General features: G+C 41.5%; 3 protein-coding genes across 4 annotated transcripts; 2 read left to right on the top strand and 1 right to left on the bottom strand.

Annotated features, from left to right (window-relative positions):
• Positions 1-1,018: 1,018 nt before the first annotated feature.
• On the top strand, positions 1,019-7,104 carry gba (glucosidase, beta, acid). The gene is made up of 12 exons (XM_041044986.1): positions 1,019-1,170; positions 1,325-1,402; positions 1,487-1,678; positions 1,763-1,909; positions 2,887-3,020; positions 3,112-3,284; positions 3,382-3,471; positions 3,580-3,727; positions 4,835-5,059; positions 5,527-5,690; positions 5,793-5,909; positions 5,995-7,104. The coding sequence occupies exons 2-12, from the start codon at positions 1,330-1,332 to the stop codon at positions 6,098-6,100; spliced, it is 1,569 nt and encodes a 522-aa protein (XP_040900920.1). The 5' UTR covers positions 1,019-1,170; positions 1,325-1,329; the 3' UTR covers positions 6,101-7,104.
• A 1,217-nt stretch (positions 7,105-8,321) lies between these two features.
• On the bottom strand, positions 8,322-16,528 carry rnf115a (ring finger protein 115a). 2 transcript variants are annotated; one of them, XM_041044105.1, is made up of 9 exons: positions 16,339-16,528; positions 13,038-13,096; positions 12,670-12,760; positions 12,143-12,426; positions 11,909-11,977; positions 11,743-11,815; positions 11,557-11,650; positions 10,467-10,582; positions 8,322-8,928 (listed from the first exon to the last, which is right to left on the bottom strand). In XM_041044105.1, exons 1-9 carry the CDS (start codon positions 16,489-16,491, stop codon positions 8,809-8,811), a joined length of 1,059 nt encoding a protein of 352 aa, XP_040900039.1. In that variant the 5' UTR covers positions 16,492-16,528; the 3' UTR covers positions 8,322-8,808. The 2 variants fall into 2 exon arrangements, with proteins under 2 accessions (XP_040900039.1, XP_040900040.1); XM_041044106.1 differs by having other exon boundaries at positions 12,706-12,760.
• On the top strand, positions 16,507-21,269 carry polr3c (polymerase (RNA) III (DNA directed) polypeptide C). The gene is made up of 13 exons (XM_041044104.1): positions 16,507-16,631; positions 17,101-17,247; positions 17,596-17,860; positions 18,315-18,652; positions 18,794-18,898; positions 19,179-19,352; positions 19,445-19,496; positions 19,602-19,662; positions 19,763-19,913; positions 20,393-20,494; positions 20,580-20,629; positions 20,789-20,938; positions 21,044-21,269. Exons 2-13 carry the CDS (start codon positions 17,101-17,103, stop codon positions 21,126-21,128), a joined length of 1,680 nt encoding a protein of 559 aa, XP_040900038.1. The 5' UTR covers positions 16,507-16,631; the 3' UTR covers positions 21,129-21,269.
• Positions 21,270-21,273: the final 4 nt, after the last annotated feature.

The following is a 21,273-nucleotide window of genomic DNA, read 5'->3' as shown; positions in this document are numbered from 1 at the left end:
AATCCTCATTTTCACAAATCGGAGGGTGAGTTTGCGGTGGTGCTCCGCCCACATCATGTAACGTAGAGAAAAGCTTTTGATCACTTTTGGACAATAGCGTCTTAAGAGCAACATGGCAAGATTTCAGCTCCATCCGATGATTTCCCTAGGAGGAGTTAAAGAAAAAAATTAACCATTGCCATTAGGTGGCGCTGTGACGATATCATCCCATTAGCATATCAATCTGTTTAGAATCACATGCTCATCAGGCCTGATTTTTGTCATCCACATTGGATGAAGTATGTGTGAGATACAGCCACAAATACATCCATTTCCTGTGTGTTGGCGAAGGGTCATTTTCGTGGCAGCGCCACAGGCAGACCGTGTAATCCACATCAAAACATTTGATAACTTTTTGTCCCTAATGCCTTCTGAGCAATATCACCAAAAGTCAGTGCAATCGGACAATTCCCCTAGGAGGAGTTCGTCAAAGTACAGCAAGTGCAAAAGGCAAAATGATGCAGTCTTTCCAAAATGGCCGACTTCCTGTACCTCGTGGAATTTTTTTCCAAGAGGCTTTTTTTCTCGTCTCGACGTGATGCATCTGTGTACCGATTTTCAAGTCCGTAGGTACTACGGTGAATATTTTCACACTCTAGGGGGCGCTGCAGAGCCGTTTGGCCACGCCCGGTCGCACGGACAGTGTCAAACAAGAATTTTCGTCGGGGGACAATTTTGGGCAAAGTTTGGTGACTTTTTGAGCATGTTCAGGGGGTCAAATTAGCTGACAAAGCAGCGGAAGAAGAATAAAAGAGGAGAATAACACTAATCCCTTCAGTTACAAAAGGGCTTCGCACGAATTTCGTGCTCGGGCCCTAAAAAAACAAAACTTGAATGTGCTCATAATTGTCTGCAAGGTCAATAAAACATACATTTATTTGTTTTCTGCCCTGTAACCTATTTGAAGGTACAGCGCCACCTGGCCGTCAGTATAGATTGTTGCATGGGTGCTCATGTGACAGTGTTACAAAGTCACATGACTGCCAGAAGTCCCTTTTCGTCGACACAACAAACTGCTAGGGAAACAGTCATTGGTATGGCAGGTTGGATAAATCTAAGGTGACGGCTGTGTGTAGATTTTTTTTGGTTAACTCACAGGACATGCCAGAGTTTCTGTCGGGATCCCCTGTGGTGAGATAATCTACTGCTATTGCTGTGAATGACATGACAACGAAACGTGTGTCTGTCAGCTAATCAAACACATGACCTGGGTCGCCTATAACATGTTTTACCGTTTGACGCTGGTTTAACCCGAGTGTGTAACCTGAATCCACTTTGTTTCCAGATAAAATGGCGTTGTCATTGCTAGCAGCTGTGCTTTTGGCCTTTGTCTTCCTCACAGCACAAGTGAGCCTCTCAACAGGTAACACAATACAACATAACACAATACTATTGTTTTCAATGTGCCACAGAAAAATCGCAGTCATATGTCTACTTCTCCTCCCAGACAGCAATAAATGCATCGCCAGGAACTTTGGCCATGACTCAGTGGTGTGTGAGTGTAATTCAACCTACTGTGACAGTGTTGGGCCAGTCATCCTGCCTCCACGGGGACAGTACTCCTCCTACCTGAGCAGCATGGCAGGCAGCAGACTGGAGCCAGGGCAGGGTCAGGTCCAGGTGAACAGCACCGGGGCAGGTGAGTGATGTGGGCGTTTATTGTTGCTGTCAGTGGTGCTGGTGCAGGTTCAGAGCATCTCTTTTGTTTATGCGTCTCTGTCAGGCCTCAGGTTGACCATCGTTCCCTTCGAGAAGTACCAGAAGATCAGGGGATTTGGTGGAGCTATGACAGACGCTGCAGCAATTAACATCCTGTCCCTCTCTGCTGGCACACAGGACCAGCTGCTTCGACAGTATTTCTCTAGTGAAGGTACACTACATGGGCAAAAGGACGTGGCCACCTGTTTCTTCTGGTATCTGCTTTGTAATACCAGGGTAACAGAGCAGAAAAGCATGATGTTAATGTTTTTTGCAGGAATTAAATGCAAATGTATTATTTTTTCATATATGAACACATAGCAGTCAGTGTTTTGTACCAAGTAGCAGTTCCAACATAATATGAAATGCATTTCACGCAGTCTGTGAGAGCTGTCTGTATGCACAAGCTTATTAGGCTCCCACATCAACAGAATCATTATTATCACCATAAGCATCTGCATTGTCCAGGAATACTCATATCAGTTGTAATTAGGGTTGGGTTGTATTTATTATTGTGACGTCAGAAGAACTTATTAATATTCAAGCTAATGTGCAGAGTAATGAGTGGTTCAGAACTATCACAAATGTGTGACTAAAGCTTCAATATCTAATTCTGGGTATGATTTTACTTTAACTCTCCCTACTTAGCATAAGAACTATATAAGTGTTTCATAAATGGTTTATAACACAATATAATGTAGTTTTAAGCAGATATAAAGGACACTGTAAGTGCATTAATGTACAGAAATTTCCAAAATATTTGTACACCAGCCTCCACTCCATGTGTGCCCACCATTATTTAATTTATTGTTATGAAAGTCAAGTTTTACCTAATTTACTTACAACCTGACCGGACTGATTAACTTCAACTGGTTATTATACTAGCAACATGGAAACATACTGTGTATGCGTACAGAAACAAAACCCACCTTATGGCAATTCCCCCACCCACAGACCAAAACACAGATAGACTCTCATTAAAATCTGAAGGACATAAACTATCAAGAACAAAATGTTTAGTCAGGAAAGTTGTAAATCCACTGGGTTTGAGTAATTGAGTGTGTATCACCACAATATTCGTCTTCTGTAAATTGATGATATCGAGTGATCACCCAGACTTAGTTGTTACTGATGCTGTGTCACTGGCAGGTATCGGCTACAGTGTGGTTCGAGTCCCCATGGCCAGCTGTGACTTCTCTGCCCGTCTGTACACCTACGCTGACACACCTGGAGACTACAACCTGGACAACTTCACTCTGGCCCCTGAGGACATCAACATGAAGGTCTCTCTCTTTCTTTGTCTTAAACAAACACGCACACATATGTCCATCAGTCCATCCCTCTAATCTCTTCTCCTCTTCTTCCTCTCTTCAGATCCCTCTCCTGCAGCGTGCTAAGGCCTTGTCCCCTCGCCCTCTGTCTCTGCTGGCTAGTGCCTGGAGCGCCCCCGCCTGGATGAAAACAAATGGTGCACTCACAGGAAAGGGCTCTCTGAAGGGGCAGCCTGGCGGCAAGGAGTACAAAACATGGGCTCACTACTATATCAGGTGACATGTGGTTTTACCTTAATGTGATGTCACTCGTTGGTAATGCTTGTTAAAAAGGGAAATTAATTCTGATGGTTGCTTTAATCCTTCCTCTCAGGTTTCTTGAGGAATATGCTAAATATAACTTGACCTTCTGGGCTTTGACCACAGGGAATGAGCCCTCTGCAGGAGAGATGACAAACTACAGGTCTCTCCTCAATTGATTTTGCAATTGATTTCATGTGAAACAATATTAACCATCGTCTTGGCTTCTACATTTCACAACAGACTGAGGAGTATCTGTGTCTCACTGCAGTTTCCAGGCTCTGGGCTTCACGCCTGAGGAGCAGCGGGACTGGGTGGCTCTGGACCTGGGCCCTGCCCTGCATGCTTCATCCTACCCACACACACACGTCCTCATACTGGATGACAACCGCCTGCTGCTGCCTCACTGGGCCAAAGTGGTGAGTCCAAGGACAGGGAGATAGTCGGAAGCTTTATTATACCTGAGGCTGAACTGGTGTTGCAGGAACCAGAATCAGAACTCTTCAGCATAGAACTCCTATAAGAAAAGAAAATATATGAAAGAATACAAGAACATTTTAGTAACTTTATGTTCAATACAATACGGAAGACATAAGGTGAGGTAAAGGTAATATTAAGTAAGGTAAAATAAGTGTAGCTAGCTACCATTCACTCTGTAGTGAAGGAGCTGCAGGTTCCACATCCTTGAGATCCAAATCGTTTCCTGGAGCAAAGAACATCAGATAGAGATCAACCTGAAGAAAGTTGTTTGTCTTTTGTTGTAGCTGAGATAAGTTTGTGTTTTTCATAGACGGGCTCCTAAACCCTGTCACAAAAGATTAAACAAGGCTCTGTCTAAAAAAAAACATGTCTTCAGAGTTTGCCAAATTTAAGGCTTTTAAAGAACTTTTTACCACACAATTTAATAGCTTGTTTCAGTCATACCAGCCACAGTATGAAAGTATGATGGAAAACCAGTAGGCCTAGAATTCTCTGTTGTTTTATCACGTTTTTTCAGTACTTCCCAGCAATATGTAACAACAATTCTTAATGATACGATTAATCAACGTGACCTGGACCCAGAAAAGCAGCTAAAAATGGATGAATTAACCAAATAAAAAAAATATTAATTGATTTAAACAAATTTAAACGTTTGCTAAAATCAGCTCTTGCTCATTGTGAGTCAACAAGCTTCCTAGCTACTGTCGCTAGCAGTAGGGACAGTGTTTGCTGCAGGTTTAATGATGCTGACTCAAAGGATGGAACAGCCCCAAGCATGAATAATCCACAGTCGAAATAATCCCACTTTCAGTTTATTGGTCTTTAAAGGCTCCCAATAGCCCACAATGAGTTACAAAAAACATTTAAAACTAATTTTACTGTCTACAGAAGGCAAGAGGAAATATGTAGGATTGTTGTAAATGAAATTTAAGAATTTTTAATGGCTTATAATATAGTAAATTTGATGCTTTTTAAGACTTTTCAGTACCTGCAGATACCCTGAGAGAAGGGCATTGGTGAGCCTGTTCGTTCCCTTGTCCCTGCAGGTCTTAAATGATGTTCATGCGGGAAGGTACATTCATGGTGTGGCAGTCCACTGGTACATGGACAGTCTCGTCCCTGCCGAGATTAGCCTGGGAGTCACCCATCATCTGTATCCAGAGTATTACTTGTTCGGCTCGGAGGCCTGTGTTGGGTGGAGCCCTCTAGACAGAGGGGTGAAGCTGGGGAGGTGGAACAGTGCTGAGCAGTATGCACATGACATTATACAGGTAAGATCCCCTCATCTTATGCATGAGGGTTGTGCTTGTTCATTCAGATCCACTGCAACAGATGTGAGATTTGACAAGCTGTGAGCTGTTCCAGAAAGGTGAGTCACCTCCCTTGATGCTGCAGTGCAGGTTTACAAGTTGCACTGAGCTGCACACGCTCTCTCTCCAGAAACTGCCTGCAGGCCATCAAAGCAAGCTGGAACTGGTGTTTTGTTTCTTCTGTCTTAATTCTCTCAGAGGAAATTGGACTCTATCCATTCTATCAATTTTGCATGGGTGCACTCAGCCTCGAGACATCTTGAGAATCAGGAGGGATTTGTTTATGTAAATGTGTTGTCCTTGTGACATTTAAACAAAACACCAGGATCCTGTCTAATGGATTCATTTTAAAACAAAACAACCCATCGCACTACACAGTTACACAGCACCAACTACATACTAAACTGTGGCTGCTTTCTCCATGGCAGGACTTAAATCATTATGTGGTGGGCTGGACAGACTGGAACCTGGCGTTGGACCAGACTGGTGGGCCAAACTGGGTTAAAAACTTTGTGGACAGCTCCGTTATAGTGGATGCAAAGCGTGACATCTTCTACAAGCAGCCAAGTTTCTATAGCATGGCCCATTTCAGGTAGTACTTGATCTTTGTTCACACTGTATGTTGTATTTCACCTGTTCCTTTATCACAAGACAGCAGTCTAAAGAGAACCACATAAATCTCCTTTTTACACAGTATGTTCCTGTGGGAGGGGTCTCAGAGAGTGGGGGTGTCTGCCAATCAGGAAACAGACCTAGAATACACTGCCTTCATCAGACCGGATGGCTCAGTAGTGCTCATCATACTCAACAGGTACTGTAATTAAATTAATTAAGTTTGTGTCAGTAAAAATGGATTGTGCCCAACTCTGTGTGTCCTGTATGTGTTTGTTTTGTAGGTCATCATCAGTGATCCAGTTTGAGGTCTGGGATCCTGTAGTTGGCTACATGAGCTCCACTGCTCAGGCTCATTCATTGCTCACGCTTGCTTGGAACACACACTGATCATAAATACATTTCAACATGCCACTGAGCAAGCTTTTAATGTTGGAACTCATCACCAAAGCAGTCATTACTTAAAGTACTTTTTCAGTATCAAGCCACTGAGACACACATTCGCGAAATTAACTGCTGCAATTATATATTTTTTTCTTATCTACCGTTCAGTTTTCACTTTAATTAACCTTAGCTCATCCGATATGCATTGAAAATCCTAAAATTCCTTTTATTATGCACCATTTGTTACCTGTGATGGTACTTGAATGTAATGAATGTATCAACTCACCAGAATGACCAGTCCTTAAGTGTAACTGGTGCCTTGATTTCCAGCTAATAAGAAGAAGTGTCATCAACGATGCAGAAATCGTATAAATAATGTACAGTGTTTAAGTCCTTCTTTTGTTGCTATTTAATCTTTTAATTAAAAAAAAAGCACATATTGTTCTAAAATACTCCATGTCACATCTAATGTTATTACTATTTTTGGGTGCAGAGAGGATATAAAAAAGATGTGTATTAACAGGGCTGTGAGCAATGAGAGTTCAACCATGAGTTTTTTTTGTCAATTTATTAATACCTCATAGACATTTTTTTTAATATATATAATATACAGTTTTGATAACCAGGTATTTCACATTTGTGTCCTCATTCTCAATGTTTTTTTTTTCCTTTGCAAACCATAGGTAGTTGGACTAAAATTATTTACATAAAAAAAGTGATAAAAATGTGAAACAAAAGACAGGTCATAAACAGAGGAATAACATGACAGAGGGATGCCATCTGTTTATAATATATACACCAGGAGAACTATGTTGAAATCTAAAGCATCAGATAATGACCTGAGCTCTGTAGACTTTTAATTTTAATTCCCTTGCTGGTACATTTGTTTTTGTTTTGTTTTTTTAAAATTATTATTCAGATGTAGAAGGGTCCAAAAAGATGTGAGGAAACCCTTGCTTTCATTTGATGTCAAAGCTTCCATTTATTGCCATTAAACAGCACCGACTCAACATGATTCCTATAAAATAGTTTGTTGTGTTCTTTACTGAACAGCAGCTCTACAGAGGATGGACTCAAAAACATTAGCACCCTAACAATGCAATCCAATAAAACACCACCAGAATAAATAACCACAGTTCAACCGACATCTTCCTGACACAATCTCAACAAAAACAGAACATTATACCCTTCATTATCATAACATTTATTGCAGGGCTACAGGTGTTCATGTTGTTAGGTCCAGACTCTGTAAATGCCGGGAGTGAAAGTAACCCTTACTGTACGCTACGCTGTACGTCGTACAGGGCTCAGGTGCAGGTTTCAGCGAATCGAGAGGTGAGTAAAAAGGGAATGGTACATGATATTAAGTAGGGATGGGGCCTATCCGATCCAGTATCGGGTTCCGATACCAACATCATTCACGGATCGGAAATTTCCGATCCAACCTGCAGAGATTTCCGATCCATGAACCTTTTCTGTGCTTTAATGTTGTCTGCTGAATTGACTGGCTGCAAAATGTGGAATGGATTTCCTGAACGGAGGCATGTCTCAATGTGACGCGGAGTAATGAGACACACCGCCGTTCGGGAAGTCCATTCCACAATTTGCAGCCATCTAGCAGGCAAGCATTGAGCAGCACCGTGGCTAACCAAGTTTTCAGCACAACATGTCTGCTGTTTGGAAATATTTTGCACTAGAAACACCCCGAAGCAAGACAGCAACGTGCAATATTTGCAATGTGCAATGTCTGCAACGTGCAACGTTTGCAAAGCCGTTGTATCGATGGGCGGAAGCTCCGTCGCGACCTACAAGTGGTAATAGGTAGCGATTAGCTACAATATATTACTCACAGACTTATGTCCCTTCTAGGTACAGCAGGAAGAAAATGAACCGTGAGTGAGCTTCCGCCCCTCGGGATATTTGAGATTTGAAAAACCTTGATTTGTTGATGCTACAAGAGCCAGTGTACTTAATTTGTGCTGATCAGATCAAGTAGCCCTTTTTATCATTTATATTTTATTTGGAGAGGGGTAGTCTAAAAGAAGGTTATCCTTTATGGGTATCTCTTGAATTTAATAAATATTGACTGTTAACAGAATTTCCTGTTTTACTGACTTTCTTTTCTGATCTTATACTTACCTCAAGTTGCCTTTTGGGACATACATGCATACATTCGTACATATCATACTTGCCTGTAGAGAAGATTTATTACAGCATCATATAAAATCAACAATAATGATAATAATATTAAAGCAAACAGAGCTCTGGTATCGGAATAGTATCGGTATCGGCAGATATCCAAATTCAGGGATAGGATCGGAAGTGAAAAAATGTGGATCGGTGCATCCCTAATATTAAGTCTGGCAATTCCCCACAATAATGTATTGCAGCAGTGCATTTCAAGAAAGATGGGAAGGGAGTTTGCTTGAGAGGTGGAAGTAAGAGAGACATGGGCTTGATCATCATCAATATAGGCTGGTTTGTTATTAGGCAAAAAAGAGGTCCAGCAGACCTCAGCTGGCTGTTAAGATGTCTGTTAGGGCATTTGTGTACATGGCTGGAGAGAGAGGCATTGAAATAGAAAATAAAAATCAGAATGAGATGATTATGACTGCAACAGAGACAAACAGAGGAAAAGCGAGAAGCGTTTTCGTCTTCTCTGTGTGTTATTGAATGTAGGTGTGGAGAACTGATGGATGAGACAGGTGGGTGTCTCAGAAGGACCATCTCTCCTGTGTGCGAGGGTCCATGGAGAGGGAGGGGGACTCTGATGGGGGCTGGCTGCTGCTGTCTTCTCCGTTCAAACTCTTCCTACACACTGGACATGTGTCATGCTGCGTGGCCGCAGAACAGAATGTACATAACTTTAGCTCTGGGCAGTTTCCTCACAATGGTTTTTAACAAGTGGGCTCCTTATTTTAGTCCTCATCTTCCTGTCTGGTCAGTCAAATAACTGGTAAAGCATGGGTACACTAATCCTGCATTTAGCATTAGACAATGTACTGTTGATTTAACTTTAACACGTCTAATCTATTAGACATTCCTTTAATGGAAACAATTCTAAAGGTGAGTCTGGCAGCACTTGACATATTTTCTTACTGTCGGCAAATCTCATGAGAGGACCAAAACCAACAATGGGCTGATTCAACTAACAAGCATTTCCTATGTAGCCAAAGCCTGACGCAGCTTATTCATAGTTCACCATTGTTGTCCAAGAATTAAGAACACATCAGTGAGCCACACTGCTGCACTGGCCAACATGTTCCTTCATTACCATAAACAAGGGGAATGTTTATTTTGAGTTAATCCCACATACATGATCCTGCTGCTTAGAGGTCGATACATTTTAAAAGAGTTTCATATCGATATCCTAGTCCCATATATCAATACTCCCTCCGGACATTAAGGGGCGGTGTAGTTTCACAGGTCAGTGCAGAAAATGGGGGCAGCTCTTCTTGTACAGCGCGCGTCTTTTACTTTTTTCACTCCTGATCATCAATAAAAAATTGATGATCAGGAGTGTTAAAAAGTAATAAAAAGAGCTGTATCTCAACCAGCCAGTGTAGTACTATGATCATACACTGATTTTGAGTCATTAGGTCACATGACCTGGAAGCTATTGAACTTGAGAGGTATGCACTGAATGTTCAATAACTGAATGTAGCTAGAATGTATTATTAAGTGTCAAAATTATTTAAAACAGTTTGGCAATTCAGTGATAAATGAGCCTGCCTTTTATTAGATTGACCTTTTTCTAGAATTAAATGATATTGATTTATTGCAATACAGGGCATCATATATCGTTACTGTATTGATATCGTATTGAATCGGGGCGTACTGCACTGTATCGAGGTACGTATCATATCGTGACAGCCTTCACGATAACCAGCCCTATTGCTGCTGTAAATACTCAGAGGGAAACCAAAATGTTTCTGCAACTGAAAACAGTCAAACAACAAATGCACCATTTACTCCAGTTGGAGTAACATTTGTTAAAAACTACAGTGTCTATCTGGTTTATTTTGCTAATTATTTTGCTTTTTAAATGAAAAGTATATTTATTTCTAAACCTTTTTTAAGATTTATGCCTTCAGTGTCTCAGACGGGACACTGGAGCGACGCATTTTTGGTTTTGGTCTTTTCATGGAACTTGTTGACAATGACAGAAATACAGAACACTACCAACCTTACCCTTTAAATGTGCCCTCATGTTTCTATGTAGATTAGCAGGCAGCCAAAGCATGTGTCTAAATTTCCTTGATACCATCATGGGCACTGTGAATATCTCATATGCTATACACCACTACATGTCATTAAGGTTCTAGCTCATTGGTTCATTCTTTTATGCTCTATTCTCTTTGTTGTGACTCACCATTTCCAGCCATGGTACTATACAGTCTGAATGAAAGAAGTGGTTACAGGGTAGCTGTCTGACTGGCTCTCCAACTGCGAAGTCCTCTTTGCACACCGGACATTCCATACAGCAGTCTAAAGGAGAAAAGACAGACATGTTGGTTTGTTTGTTTTTTTAAATCATCTTTATATTAATACCCTTGTGATTTCTAATGGTAATCATCAGTCATTTGAGAAGACATTCATATCATTAGAACCAAAACATCATTACATTTCTTTTCAGGGATGTAAGATCATATAAGTGTACTGAGGATAACCACACAGTTCCAGCTCAGTAGTAAAACAGGACAGCATACACAGAACAGGAAGTCAAGAAGAACAGATCCAAAAGAGGACTTGGAAAAAAAAACACTGGACACGAAAGACCAGCGAGCAAATAGATGTCATCTTGAAGTAATTCATGGAACAAACTGTTGATACTCTCAAGGTTAATGGGCATTTCATTCCCAAACAGAAACAGTTTCAGAGGCTTTTCTTGGCAGACAGCAACAGCATATTAACACAAGTGCCTGTTTATGTTGTATCTGCATGTTGCACAGCCTTCGAAACAAATAAGCATGTATTTGTGATGACAAATGTGTTATTAGCCTTTTTTTTTTTACAATGGACATACTTTATACACTTTCTATTAGATGAGCATGTGTCCCTGTGTATGCATATGCAACTAAAACAAGATAATACTTACATTACAGAGGACTAGCAGATGAGTTAATTGCTTGGCCCCTTGAAAGGGTTATTTTTGGATGTTATGTTACAGATCGACACGTTGCAGTGACTTTTGTCCTGACATTGCTGATTGCTTTGTGACTAGACAGCATAAATCACTAACAGCTCTAACAGACAGGTAGGACAGCTTTTAATGGTGCAACCCAATTAAATTTCTACTCAAAAACTAGCCATTCGTTTCTAAGAAATTGATGACTTTACACATGCTTAGTAATAGCAGTACAAATAGCTCCAGGTGTGTACTTAGCCAAGTGTCTAACTCAAAAGAATGAACTGTGTAGTTAAGGATCAACAACAAACAACACATGCACAGAGTGTCTGACCTGCTTGTTCCTGAGAGATATTGACAGTTGGGAGAGAAGAGATCTTCTCTTTCTCTGCTGGAGGAGGTCCTGTGTTTTCCAGCTGACCTAATAACTACACACATACACACACTGGTAAACTGAAAGAGAAATTAAAAGGTGACAGAAACACAAAGTTGGTAAGAAGTTATATTAAGCTTGGTTTACCTGTGTTATCACGGCATCTAACCCTCCCTGTCCCCAGGCATAATCCCCTGGGTTAGAGTGCAGCATCCCCGTCCTGAAAAAGACACAAATGATTCAAGTTGATAAGAAACTGCACAAACACTGTGACAACAGCAGTAACAGTGACGCTACTGTAATGTCATCTTACCATGAGAGTGGAGGTGAGCCAGGGACTCCAGAGTTGGCAAAGAGGCCAGCGAGAAACTGTTGCACAATCCTAGCCCACAGAGAAAAAATAAAATTCACAACAGGTAATGTCATTGCAAAAAAAAAGACAGGATTGTAAGAGCATTAATAGCACTGTCATTATTATAAGTGGGAGTATGCAAGGCGGAAAAGAGAGCCAAAAGGATGGTGACGAAGAGAGAAGATAGATACTCACCCTTCCACTGCGGGCGAGCGGTCTGGCCTGCTGCTGCCTCTGGACCGGTATCTTCTCTGACTGTGCAGGCGAGGGGGGCGTCCTGGTCCCCAGTGTTCCCCAGCTCCTAGTAGACCCCCCATAGGTCCCCCTAGGCCTGCTGGGACTGACCCCCCGATTGGTCCACCTCCCAATCCCCCCAGGTCACTGAGACCTCCCAGGCGTCCTCCAGGGAGCCGAGGTTCTGAGTCAGGGGTGTCGCTGTCTGTTGTAAATGGCCGCTCCAGTAACAACAAGTGCCATAGCTACGAGGATGTTGGGATACGAATGAGGAGGAAACAGTTATGAAGAAAGATGGATTTGCAGACAAAAAGTGGGATTAAGGATGGAAAAGCAAGCACAATGGGAAATGAGACAAAGCAACAGCAAAACAAAGGACAAGGGCCAAAGGACAGATAAAAGGAGAAGACGATGAGGGAAGAAAAAATACTAAGTTAGTTAAAACATTTAAAATGATCACAATCCATCATCTTTGCTCCCTTCCCTACCCTGTTCTCCCCAAAATCCGTCAGATCAGCTCGTACCTCTGCAAACTGTGTGGCTGCGTCATCTATCCCGTTAGCGCCACCCTCTAAGAGACTTAGGGAAACAGCGCACAAGGGGACAAATGTCACATTATTAGCAACATACACTGATCCCTACACACATATTCAACTTTAGTGCTAGCCTGGGACTAGACTGCATGGTGAGCCTACAAACTTAAGCAGTGTAACAAGCAGATTCTTAAAAATAAGCTCAAGAAAACATGCAACAGTCCAACAGCCTGCTTTTGTTCCAGACTAACACTAACAGGCCTTAACATCTCATGTTCTCTACAGATGTGATGTACAGCCAGTAACTTTGAAAAGTCTCTTACCTGGAGTCTTCTGTTACTTCCTCTATGAACCCTGAATCACATCTTGGACAGATGTACTCCTGGAAAGAGTCACAACAAAGACTGAGTTTACAAAAAATGCCCATTAAAATTTCCTAGAACCCAAGGTGACACATTCAAACGTCTTGTTTTGTGTGACCAGCTGTAGTTAAAAGCAGCACATTCTTACAGTGGAGAATCAGGAACCAAAACATGTTTGACATTTCTGTTTTAAACAGACAACGTAAAAGAACTGGTCAGCAGGGATCAACATATAACCAGACAGTTGGGGGTGTCCACCTCTATTGTGAGAAACAAGGAAATGCACTCTTTGGTCCCTCCTCCCCACGACATAGTCAGACTGGCCATCAGGCCCACTGGGATGCTGCCACAAGTTTTTATTGGCCCTCTCTGTGTATCTGTCATTCGGGGTGCACATGAAAGTGTGCTGCATGTGTGTTCTCGGACTGTGCTCACTGGTCAACCACAACCTAGTTTCAGTCATCCCCATCATGTTGAGCTAACGTTAGCTTGAATAAATCTATCATCAGCACAAGGCAGTTTTTGTCATGTCGCCAAACCTGCATGGATTGGGGAATAATGTTTTCCACACAGGTTTTCCTTGCAATCTGATTATGTAAGTGGTAGTTTTCTTCAGCCATTGTTAAACTGACGATGATTTCACATCCAGTCTGCCCAGTCAGAGAGAAAGGGAAGATATAGTGGTGGCAGGAGTAGAGAACGAACCACGAGAAGTGGAGGAGCACAAGGGAGAGCAGCAGCACCAGTAGCTGAGCTTGAGGAAAGAGTGGAGCAATGTCGCCGAGAGAGGATGGTTGCAACATGGGTTTATAGCCTACTCACAGCTACAACTTCTTCATCCTCTCATGGTGAGCTCAGGGCAGACTGGACGCTACTGTGATTCGCTATCTCCTCTTGAGGTACAAAGTGGTATTACGAGATGGGACGGGCCAGGGCTAGTTCGCTAGCATGCTAACTAACTTAACTGGTGACATTGTCTTATTGTATTGAGTTTGCTGTCCAAATTAATAATTACAAGGAAATTTCAGTTAAAAGCACAACAAAATGCAAGGTTGAGGGTTTTTTTTTTTACACCTGTGAAAAAGTTTTGTCCGACATAATGAAAAAGAAATGAAAGCAGTTCATTTCATTGTGCATCAGTTTCTTAATACAGTATTATCTGTATAGCAACATGCTGATATCAGGAAAATATTATTCTATATTCTATCACCCAGCTCTATAAGGGGATCATAAAATTATTGTACAGAACTTCTGCTGACTGGCTTTGTGAACAACAAAGTCCTTTGTCAGTTTGTCTGAGAAATGATAATATCAGCCAGATTTATATGACGGCCTGTGTTTTATGAATGCAACCCAGGAGGTAGAGCTGGTCTGCCAACCACACCTAAAGTGTATAGTGTTTTATAAACCGCTTCAGTAGAATGAGGAAAACAGTCCGGCTGGCTGGAACAACTAGTAAGCTGGGGTTTTTCAACCTGGGGTAATTTACTGTACAGACAGGGTTATGAGAGATTAGACTGATACATTTGTTTTATAATACATGTTAATAACAAAAGTAGGTCACAAAGGTCATCTGTCTTTCATATTATGTACAGAATACATATTAATATCATTTTCAAACTCACACCATCAACAACTGAATACCTTCTATTAAGCTTGGTTTACAAACTGTGTGGATCTAAAAACCAGTTTCACGAACAAAAGCAGTTGAGAAATTCTGCAGTAAGCAAAAACAGCTCATGCTAAATGTGTGTCATTTCCTCACAGGTTATCCTATCTGTTGTATAAATGGATACGTGACTGAGAGATGGTCCTTGGGATATGCTGTAGTAGTGTGAGGTGACAACCTCGGGTGTTGCAGTCGGCAGTTGGCTCAGTGAAGACATGCCACAGGATTGAATGTGCCTGAGACAAGCGGGCCAGTTTAGAGTCAGTGACAGAGCAGACAGGAATTACCCTCAGCCAAACCATAAAAATAAAGATTCAGTCTGACAAGAAGATAATCTGGTGGACTGACTTGCATACACAATAACTGCTGGCCACATAGGTTTGTTTGGTGTATTTTGTCTATCGCATTTATATCAATCATTGCAGACTAAATATATAACCTCTAAGTACTTTGGCAGCAACTAATGCTTATTTTCATTTCTGGTTAATCTGCAAGTCATTTAATCCTTTAATGGATAAATCATTTGGTCGATATAATAATGAACGATTATCAAGTTGACAGCTTCAGATTGTACATTTTAACTGACCATCAGATTAAAACCCAGCATTATTAACTTTATTGCCATGTAAGACCATGAAAGCCAGAAAATCCTTACATGTGAAAGGCTGGAAAAGGAAAAAAAATTCTCTCATTTAAGCTTAAACAATTAACTGTTTTTCAGTATTGTATCTGATTAATTTTCTGGCAACTGACTAAGTGATTAATCAACTAATCATTTCAGCTGTAGTCAGTGTAAAACAATAGACATAAACAGCACCACAACTACAAAAATGACCACAAAGTTGAATCAGCACGTCTCCACATCAGTTACAACAAAATCTGAGCATTAAACTTTTATGAAGCTAAGATTTACTGCACGGCTGCTGTATTACACTATATTAGTTTTAGCTAATGTACCTAATAAAACTGGCTACTGAGTGTAAATAGGAAACTCTCTCAGCTGTGTAAAGCTTCCAGAAGTTAATAAAAGTCTAGCAAGATATAGGTCATGTCAGCGTCTGAACATTATTACTCTCACTTCTGATTTTAAAACTGAAACTAAACATAAATACGTTCCCTAAAATTCCCCAACTCCTACCACGAGTGTTTTATCACTAACAAAATCTGAAAACGAAAATAGCCTATTACCAAACAGCTAACAAAACCAGCAATATATAAAGTTAAATGTGAAGGTAATAATAACACAGACCTTCTTTCTCTCAGCTGTTTGTGTTGTTTTGTGCAAAACACAACAACCCTAAGCTGATGTCAAGTGTCGATTGCTCTGACAAAACTGTCTTAAACATTTAATCTAATAAAACCTGTCGATAGTTGCTTTTGATGTTTGATTTTTGACGAGAACATTTGTGAGTGTCACGAGTTTATTTACTGAGTTAACAACAACAAACGCCGCTAACTGCTAACAAGCTAGCTAGGGGTTTAGCTGTAGCAACCGAGTGACATAAACGGTGTTTCGGACAAAGGCTGACTTGTCAACCGCACGTTTTATAACAGACAATGTGACACATAAAGAAAGAAATACGTCTGCCTTACCGGGAGTTTGGGGTTTACTTCTCCTTTACAACAGTGACAGAAAAATCGATGCGGGGGAACAGCCGCAGCCTCCGCCATCTTCCCCAGACCAGCACAAACACTGACGTCGGTCCTCCACAAGCCGAGGACAGCTGTCCGCCTCCAGCCCGGCATGCACCGCGCCTCTGTCGGGCAAACCCGAGCGAGAGGAGCCGGGTAGCGGAAGTGTTCGTGTGTTGACAACGAGAAGTTGCATGTGTTCAGACTTCAGTCTGTGGGATGCTTAAAAACGACGACTGCCACTGTCCAGAAAGGTTTGTTAAAAAATTGATGAAGCAATAGATGTTTCAGATGATATTATGTCCACTTGTATTAGCCGTTTGCTAACATGCATAGTAGTGTTTGGCCTGCCTGGTCAGCACAGTTTCTCTTATTTGTAGATAAGCGATACTACAAATGATCTTTTTATTCTTTTAAACGAGTGAAGCTGTTCACACGCACGTAGCTGCAGTGCTAGGTACAAGTTTCTAATAATATAAATGCTCTCAATTAGAAACATTAAGTGAGTAAGGTTATGTTATTCAGTGACCCTTTAATTGGCAACCCACAATGCTTTTAATTAGTGTTTTTATTATATTCAGGTGTTCTGGAAAGGTCAACCCGTCAACCTAAGCCCACAGCATGTACTGCATATTAAAAGAAAATAGTGTTATATTGATTGTTGTGTTGATACAGGTGCTTAATATAAGTTTGAAAACTTTTCTTGTCTGTTTGTCTGTGCAGATGACTGCCCAGGAGGTGCGTCTGTGTGGTCTCCTGCTGCGGGAGCACTTTGGAGAAGTGGTGGAGAAAGTGGGAACACACCTGCTCAGAAACGGAGCACAGAATTTAAGGACCATCCTTCAGGACACTGGCATGTCACTGGACCTGGTACTACCCCAGTTCTTAGTACCTCTAGGATTTTACCATCTCTACTTCACACCATGGACATATTATTATATATTAAGTAGTATTACATGCACTGTTTAGCAGTTCACTCTCTGAGGTTACGTTGGTGGACACTCAACCCATTCTAGACAGTGTGTTTACATGCATTGTAGTTACATGATTATTCAACAGCAGTAGTAGTTTTTTTTTTTGCATTGTCCCTTTAAATGCAATACCTGGTATCTTTTTACATGACAGATCAGTCACTACTACAGAAACGCCTGCCTTAATTTGATAAGAGGATCATGATGGTAAAGTACCTCTCACCCTCTTTTTTCTGTCTCATTGCAGGTAAAGAAGTCTCTGTGTGTACTCGTGCAACATGGGGCCTGTGTGTTCACAGCAGGACGTAAAGGACCCGGGAGTCCCACGGAGTATCAGTCCAGCTGTGATCGGGTTCTAAGGATTCTGCGTTACCCACGTTACATCTACACCGCCAAAACCCTGTACGGTGACACTGGAGAGCTGATCATAGAGGAGTTACTGCAGAGAGGTCACATGACCATGAGCAGCACTGTTAAGACAGTCGCCGACCGCCTCACACAGAACATGGAGGGTCAGTATATCTCTGTGTCTGTACTAACCAAAGACTTTAGAAAAACATGAAAGTCATCCAGGGGGTTTCTAATGGAATGTTTTGAGGCCTGAATTTTGGTTAACTGTTCAAGCTCAAAATCCCAGTTTGGTCCAGAGGGTAGAAGGTCTGGGTGGGAAAACAAGTGAACAAACAGAACAAACAAGTGGCACCACTAAAACCCACATAGGAGGAGATTTTGAATATTGAAATTTGAGTATTTAAAAACAGAAACAAAAATTTTGTGGTATTTTTCCCATGAACTCTTTAGAATATGTGTTTCTTTGGAGCACTTGTGGTCTTTAAGCAGCTGTAATTTAAGACAGTCTTGCACCAGTCACCACTCAGATGCAGTGTAAAAAAAAAAAAGCAAAGTCACAGTTTGCAAGATAATTTTCACACAGAAATGATCTCCTTGTGTTTCCTGTTGTTGTAGAAGGGCGCAGCATGGATTACAGCGAAGTGTCTTCTGCCTTCTCCAAACTGGTGGAGACTCATTTTCTTCAGCGCTGCCCTCCCCTAGTGGGAGCGGCAACAACAGATAGCACTGCTCCAGCTACCCCTTCTACCCCTGCTACACCTGCAACCCCTGCTACTCCTGCTACTCCTGCTGGCCGTGCTGCCCCTGTGAGCACCAGCTTGCCCACACCAGAGAGCTTCCCTGACTGTTACAAGGTGCCACGTGTGACACTCATCGGACGAGGCAAACGCCAACTCTCCAATGAGGATGGAGAGGACCAAAGGAATGCAAAGAAGCCTAAGTTAGATTCAGAGGTGAGGGTTTTGACCTCAGTTAACACAGTTTCTGTCTTGTTTTTATTATCTTCTCTTCCTTTCGCCTCTCTTATCTTACATATGTATATATGTGTGTGTGTTGTTGTTTTTTTTTATGCTCTCTGTGTCCCTTTTGTACAGACGCACGGTGATGAGGGGATTTACTGGCAGGTGAATTTTGAGAGGTTCCATCTCCACTTCAGAGACCAGGCTATCATCAGTGCTGTAGCCAACAAACTGGACCAGGTCAGGTTTACACATGGAGGCTTGAAATGAATTTTTAAGAACTACCATTAAGAGTTTGACCTTTGTTTGCACGATTGAAAGTCCCATTTCGCTGATTTATTAACATCAGAACAGAATATTATTGACGAGGTATATAATCTGGAAAGAAGAAAAAAATATCAGAGTCAATACAACTATATCTAAATACTAAGTCTACCTCTTTTCGTTTAATTATTATTATGATTGATTGTGATTACAGTCATTTATCACCTTTCTATGTCTTTTCACTTTTACAACTCAGACCAGCAGTGAGATAGTGAGGACTATGCTGAGGATGAGTGAGGTGACGACCTCACCCACAGCCACCTGCACAAAGCCCCTCTCGGCCAATGAGATCTTCCGGTCACTCCCAAGCAGCTACAACATCCCCAGAACCATCTTAGACCAGTACCTCACTCTGCTGGTGGATGACCCGGTATGACCTCTGCAAGGCACGTTACATTTTCAGTCACTCATTTTTATCCAAAAGAGTGCCTGTTAGATCTGCTTGTCCTTTTCATTTTCCAGATGGAGTTTGTGGGGAAGGCTGGTGAAAGCGGAGGGGGGATGTATGTTGTCAGTATCCTTTTTTATTTAAGCACGTTTTCAAGAGTCGTCATGCTTGTTTGTACCATATAATTCATGAAACACAAAGTGTGGGTGCTTTTCTTAACTCATCTCTCAGATCTGCACAGAGCGCTGGCCAATCTAGCCCGGGCCACACTTGAGTCTGTAGTACAGGAGAGGTAAAAGTGTGTGTGTTTGTGTGTGTTTTTATTTGTGTATACATGAGATTATTCTGTGATCAAAAACTCATTCATTTATTCACTTGTAATCTGTCATCAGATTCGGCTCCCGGTCAGCACGCATTTTCCGTCTGTTGCTAAGGAAACATCACCTGGAACAGAAGCAGGTGGAGGATTTTGCCATGATTCCAGCAAAGGAGGCTAAAGACATGCTCTACACGCTGCTTTCACAGAACCTGGTCCAGCTACAGGTACAAGCTTGACATGTGAAGATGCTGTCCTTATAACTTTGATAAAAAAAATAAGACAACGTACTGATCACTGTGATGGCTTTAGATATAAGTCAAGTTTCAAATCTCTTCAAGTCAGTTTTCTTGGTGTATTAACATGAGTGACTGCAGCTAAAGAAGGAGTAATCCAAAAAACATCTGATCCAAAAACCTACTTTGAAAATTATTTGGCACACATTTTTAAGATGCACTAAGTGAATATTTTTAAAACCACACTTTTAAAACACTCTAGTCTAATCTTTTATTACTGGTTGTTCTGTGAACAATGATGCAGGGAGAATTTTAAAAAAAGTGACCATCTGGCAGTCTCACCAACCGACTGACAGTTGGAGTTGGCACACTCAGATGATTTGAGTCATCAAATTAAAGGGAGCAGCCACTACTTATTTAATCTACCTACACATTGTCTCTGAACATGTTATATTTTTTTTATTCTTCAGGAAATCCCAAAGACTCCTGACTACGCTCCCTCTCGTACCTTTTATCTTTACACCGTCAACCAGCTGCAAACTGCAAGAATGCTGCTGCAGAACTCCTACAAGGTAAAACATGGAACATAAGAGATTCTGTTCTGTTCATACAGGTTTCTGCCTTTATTGATTTCTTGTTGCATCTGTCTCTGTGCAGACAGTGGCCAACCTCATAGAGAGACGCCTGTTCGAGACCAAAGAGAGCAAGTGAGTGTCTCATTGATAATTCTCTGCCCTCATTTTTTTCTGTCTCTCACTGCTTCTGCAAGCCCAATACTGTCACATGTCCAGCTTGATAAGTTGTACAGCTTGCACAGAGGAATGCCACATGTGAATGGGCTGATAGGTTTTACGTTTGATCGGCAGGCGTCTGCTGGAGAAATCCCAGCGAATTGAAGCCATCCTGGCATCTCTGCAGGCCAGCGGGGCCGAGCCTGAACAGCTGACAGAGGTTGAGGAGATGATCACTGCTCCTGAAAAGCAACAGCTGGAGGCCTTACGGCTTCATATCAACAAGTAGGAACACAAAATAAAACTACAGTTCCCTTTTATAAAGATGATAGTCCCCTCTTTGGTCTGGCAGTGTTACTATTCTCACTGTTTTCCTTTTTTTCCTGCCAGGTTAGATACAGCAGAGAACCAGGTAGATGAAACCATCTTTCTTCTAGAGTCCTATGTCAACTCCACTGCCTCATCCACAAGCTGAGTCAGATGTATGAACATTGCAGCTCACCTCATAGTACTTATGAAAATTTTGCTGTTATTTTTTGCCTATGAATGCTGAGTACAACTATTTTATAGCTTATAGCCAAAATGTTTCAATTTGGAGTGGAATAAAATCTAAACAAGAA

The sequence above is a fragment of the Toxotes jaculatrix genome, chromosome 8, assembly GCF_017976425.1.
Source record: "Toxotes jaculatrix isolate fToxJac2 chromosome 8, fToxJac2.pri, whole genome shotgun sequence".
Classification (NCBI taxonomy): domain Eukaryota; kingdom Metazoa; phylum Chordata; class Actinopteri; family Toxotidae; genus Toxotes; species Toxotes jaculatrix.
Note: the sequence above shows the minus strand (reverse complement) of the source record. Positions and strands in the feature narration are given on the sequence as shown.

What these genes read in the sequence shown, in the direction of transcription:
- polr3c (XM_041044104.1), top strand. Translation starts at nt 17,101, where the DNA reads ATGACTGCCCAGGAGGTGCGTCTGTGTGGTCTCCTGCTGCGGGAGCAC. An exon ending in AGAACCTGGTCCAGCTACAG is followed by an intron (nt 19,914 to 20,392) that starts GTACAAGCTTGA and finishes TTTATTCTTCAG; the next exon opens with GAAATCCCAAAGACTCCTGA. An exon ending in TTCGAGACCAAAGAGAGCAA is followed by an intron (nt 20,630 to 20,788) that starts GTGAGTGTCTCA and finishes TTTGATCGGCAG; the next exon opens with GCGTCTGCTGGAGAAATCCC.
- rnf115a (XM_041044105.1), bottom strand. Translation starts at nt 16,491, where the DNA reads ATGCCGGGCTGGAGGCGGACAGCTGTCCTCGGCTTGTGGAGGACCGAC. An exon ending in GAAGTAACAGAAGACTCCAG is followed by an intron (nt 12,761 to 13,037) that starts GTAAGAGACTTT and finishes TGTTTCCCTAAG; the next exon opens with TCTCTTAGAGGGTGGCGCTA. An exon ending in CGCTCGCCCGCAGTGGAAGG is followed by an intron (nt 11,978 to 12,142) that starts GTGAGTATCTAT and finishes TCTGTGGGCTAG; the next exon opens with GATTGTGCAACAGTTTCTCG.
- gba (XM_041044986.1), top strand. Translation starts at nt 1,330, where the DNA reads ATGGCGTTGTCATTGCTAGCAGCTGTGCTTTTGGCCTTTGTCTTCCTC. An exon ending in ACAGTATTTCTCTAGTGAAG is followed by an intron (nt 1,910 to 2,886) that starts GTACACTACATG and finishes TGTCACTGGCAG; the next exon opens with GTATCGGCTACAGTGTGGTT. An exon ending in TGCCTCACTGGGCCAAAGTG is followed by an intron (nt 3,728 to 4,834) that starts GTGAGTCCAAGG and finishes TTGTCCCTGCAG; the next exon opens with GTCTTAAATGATGTTCATGC.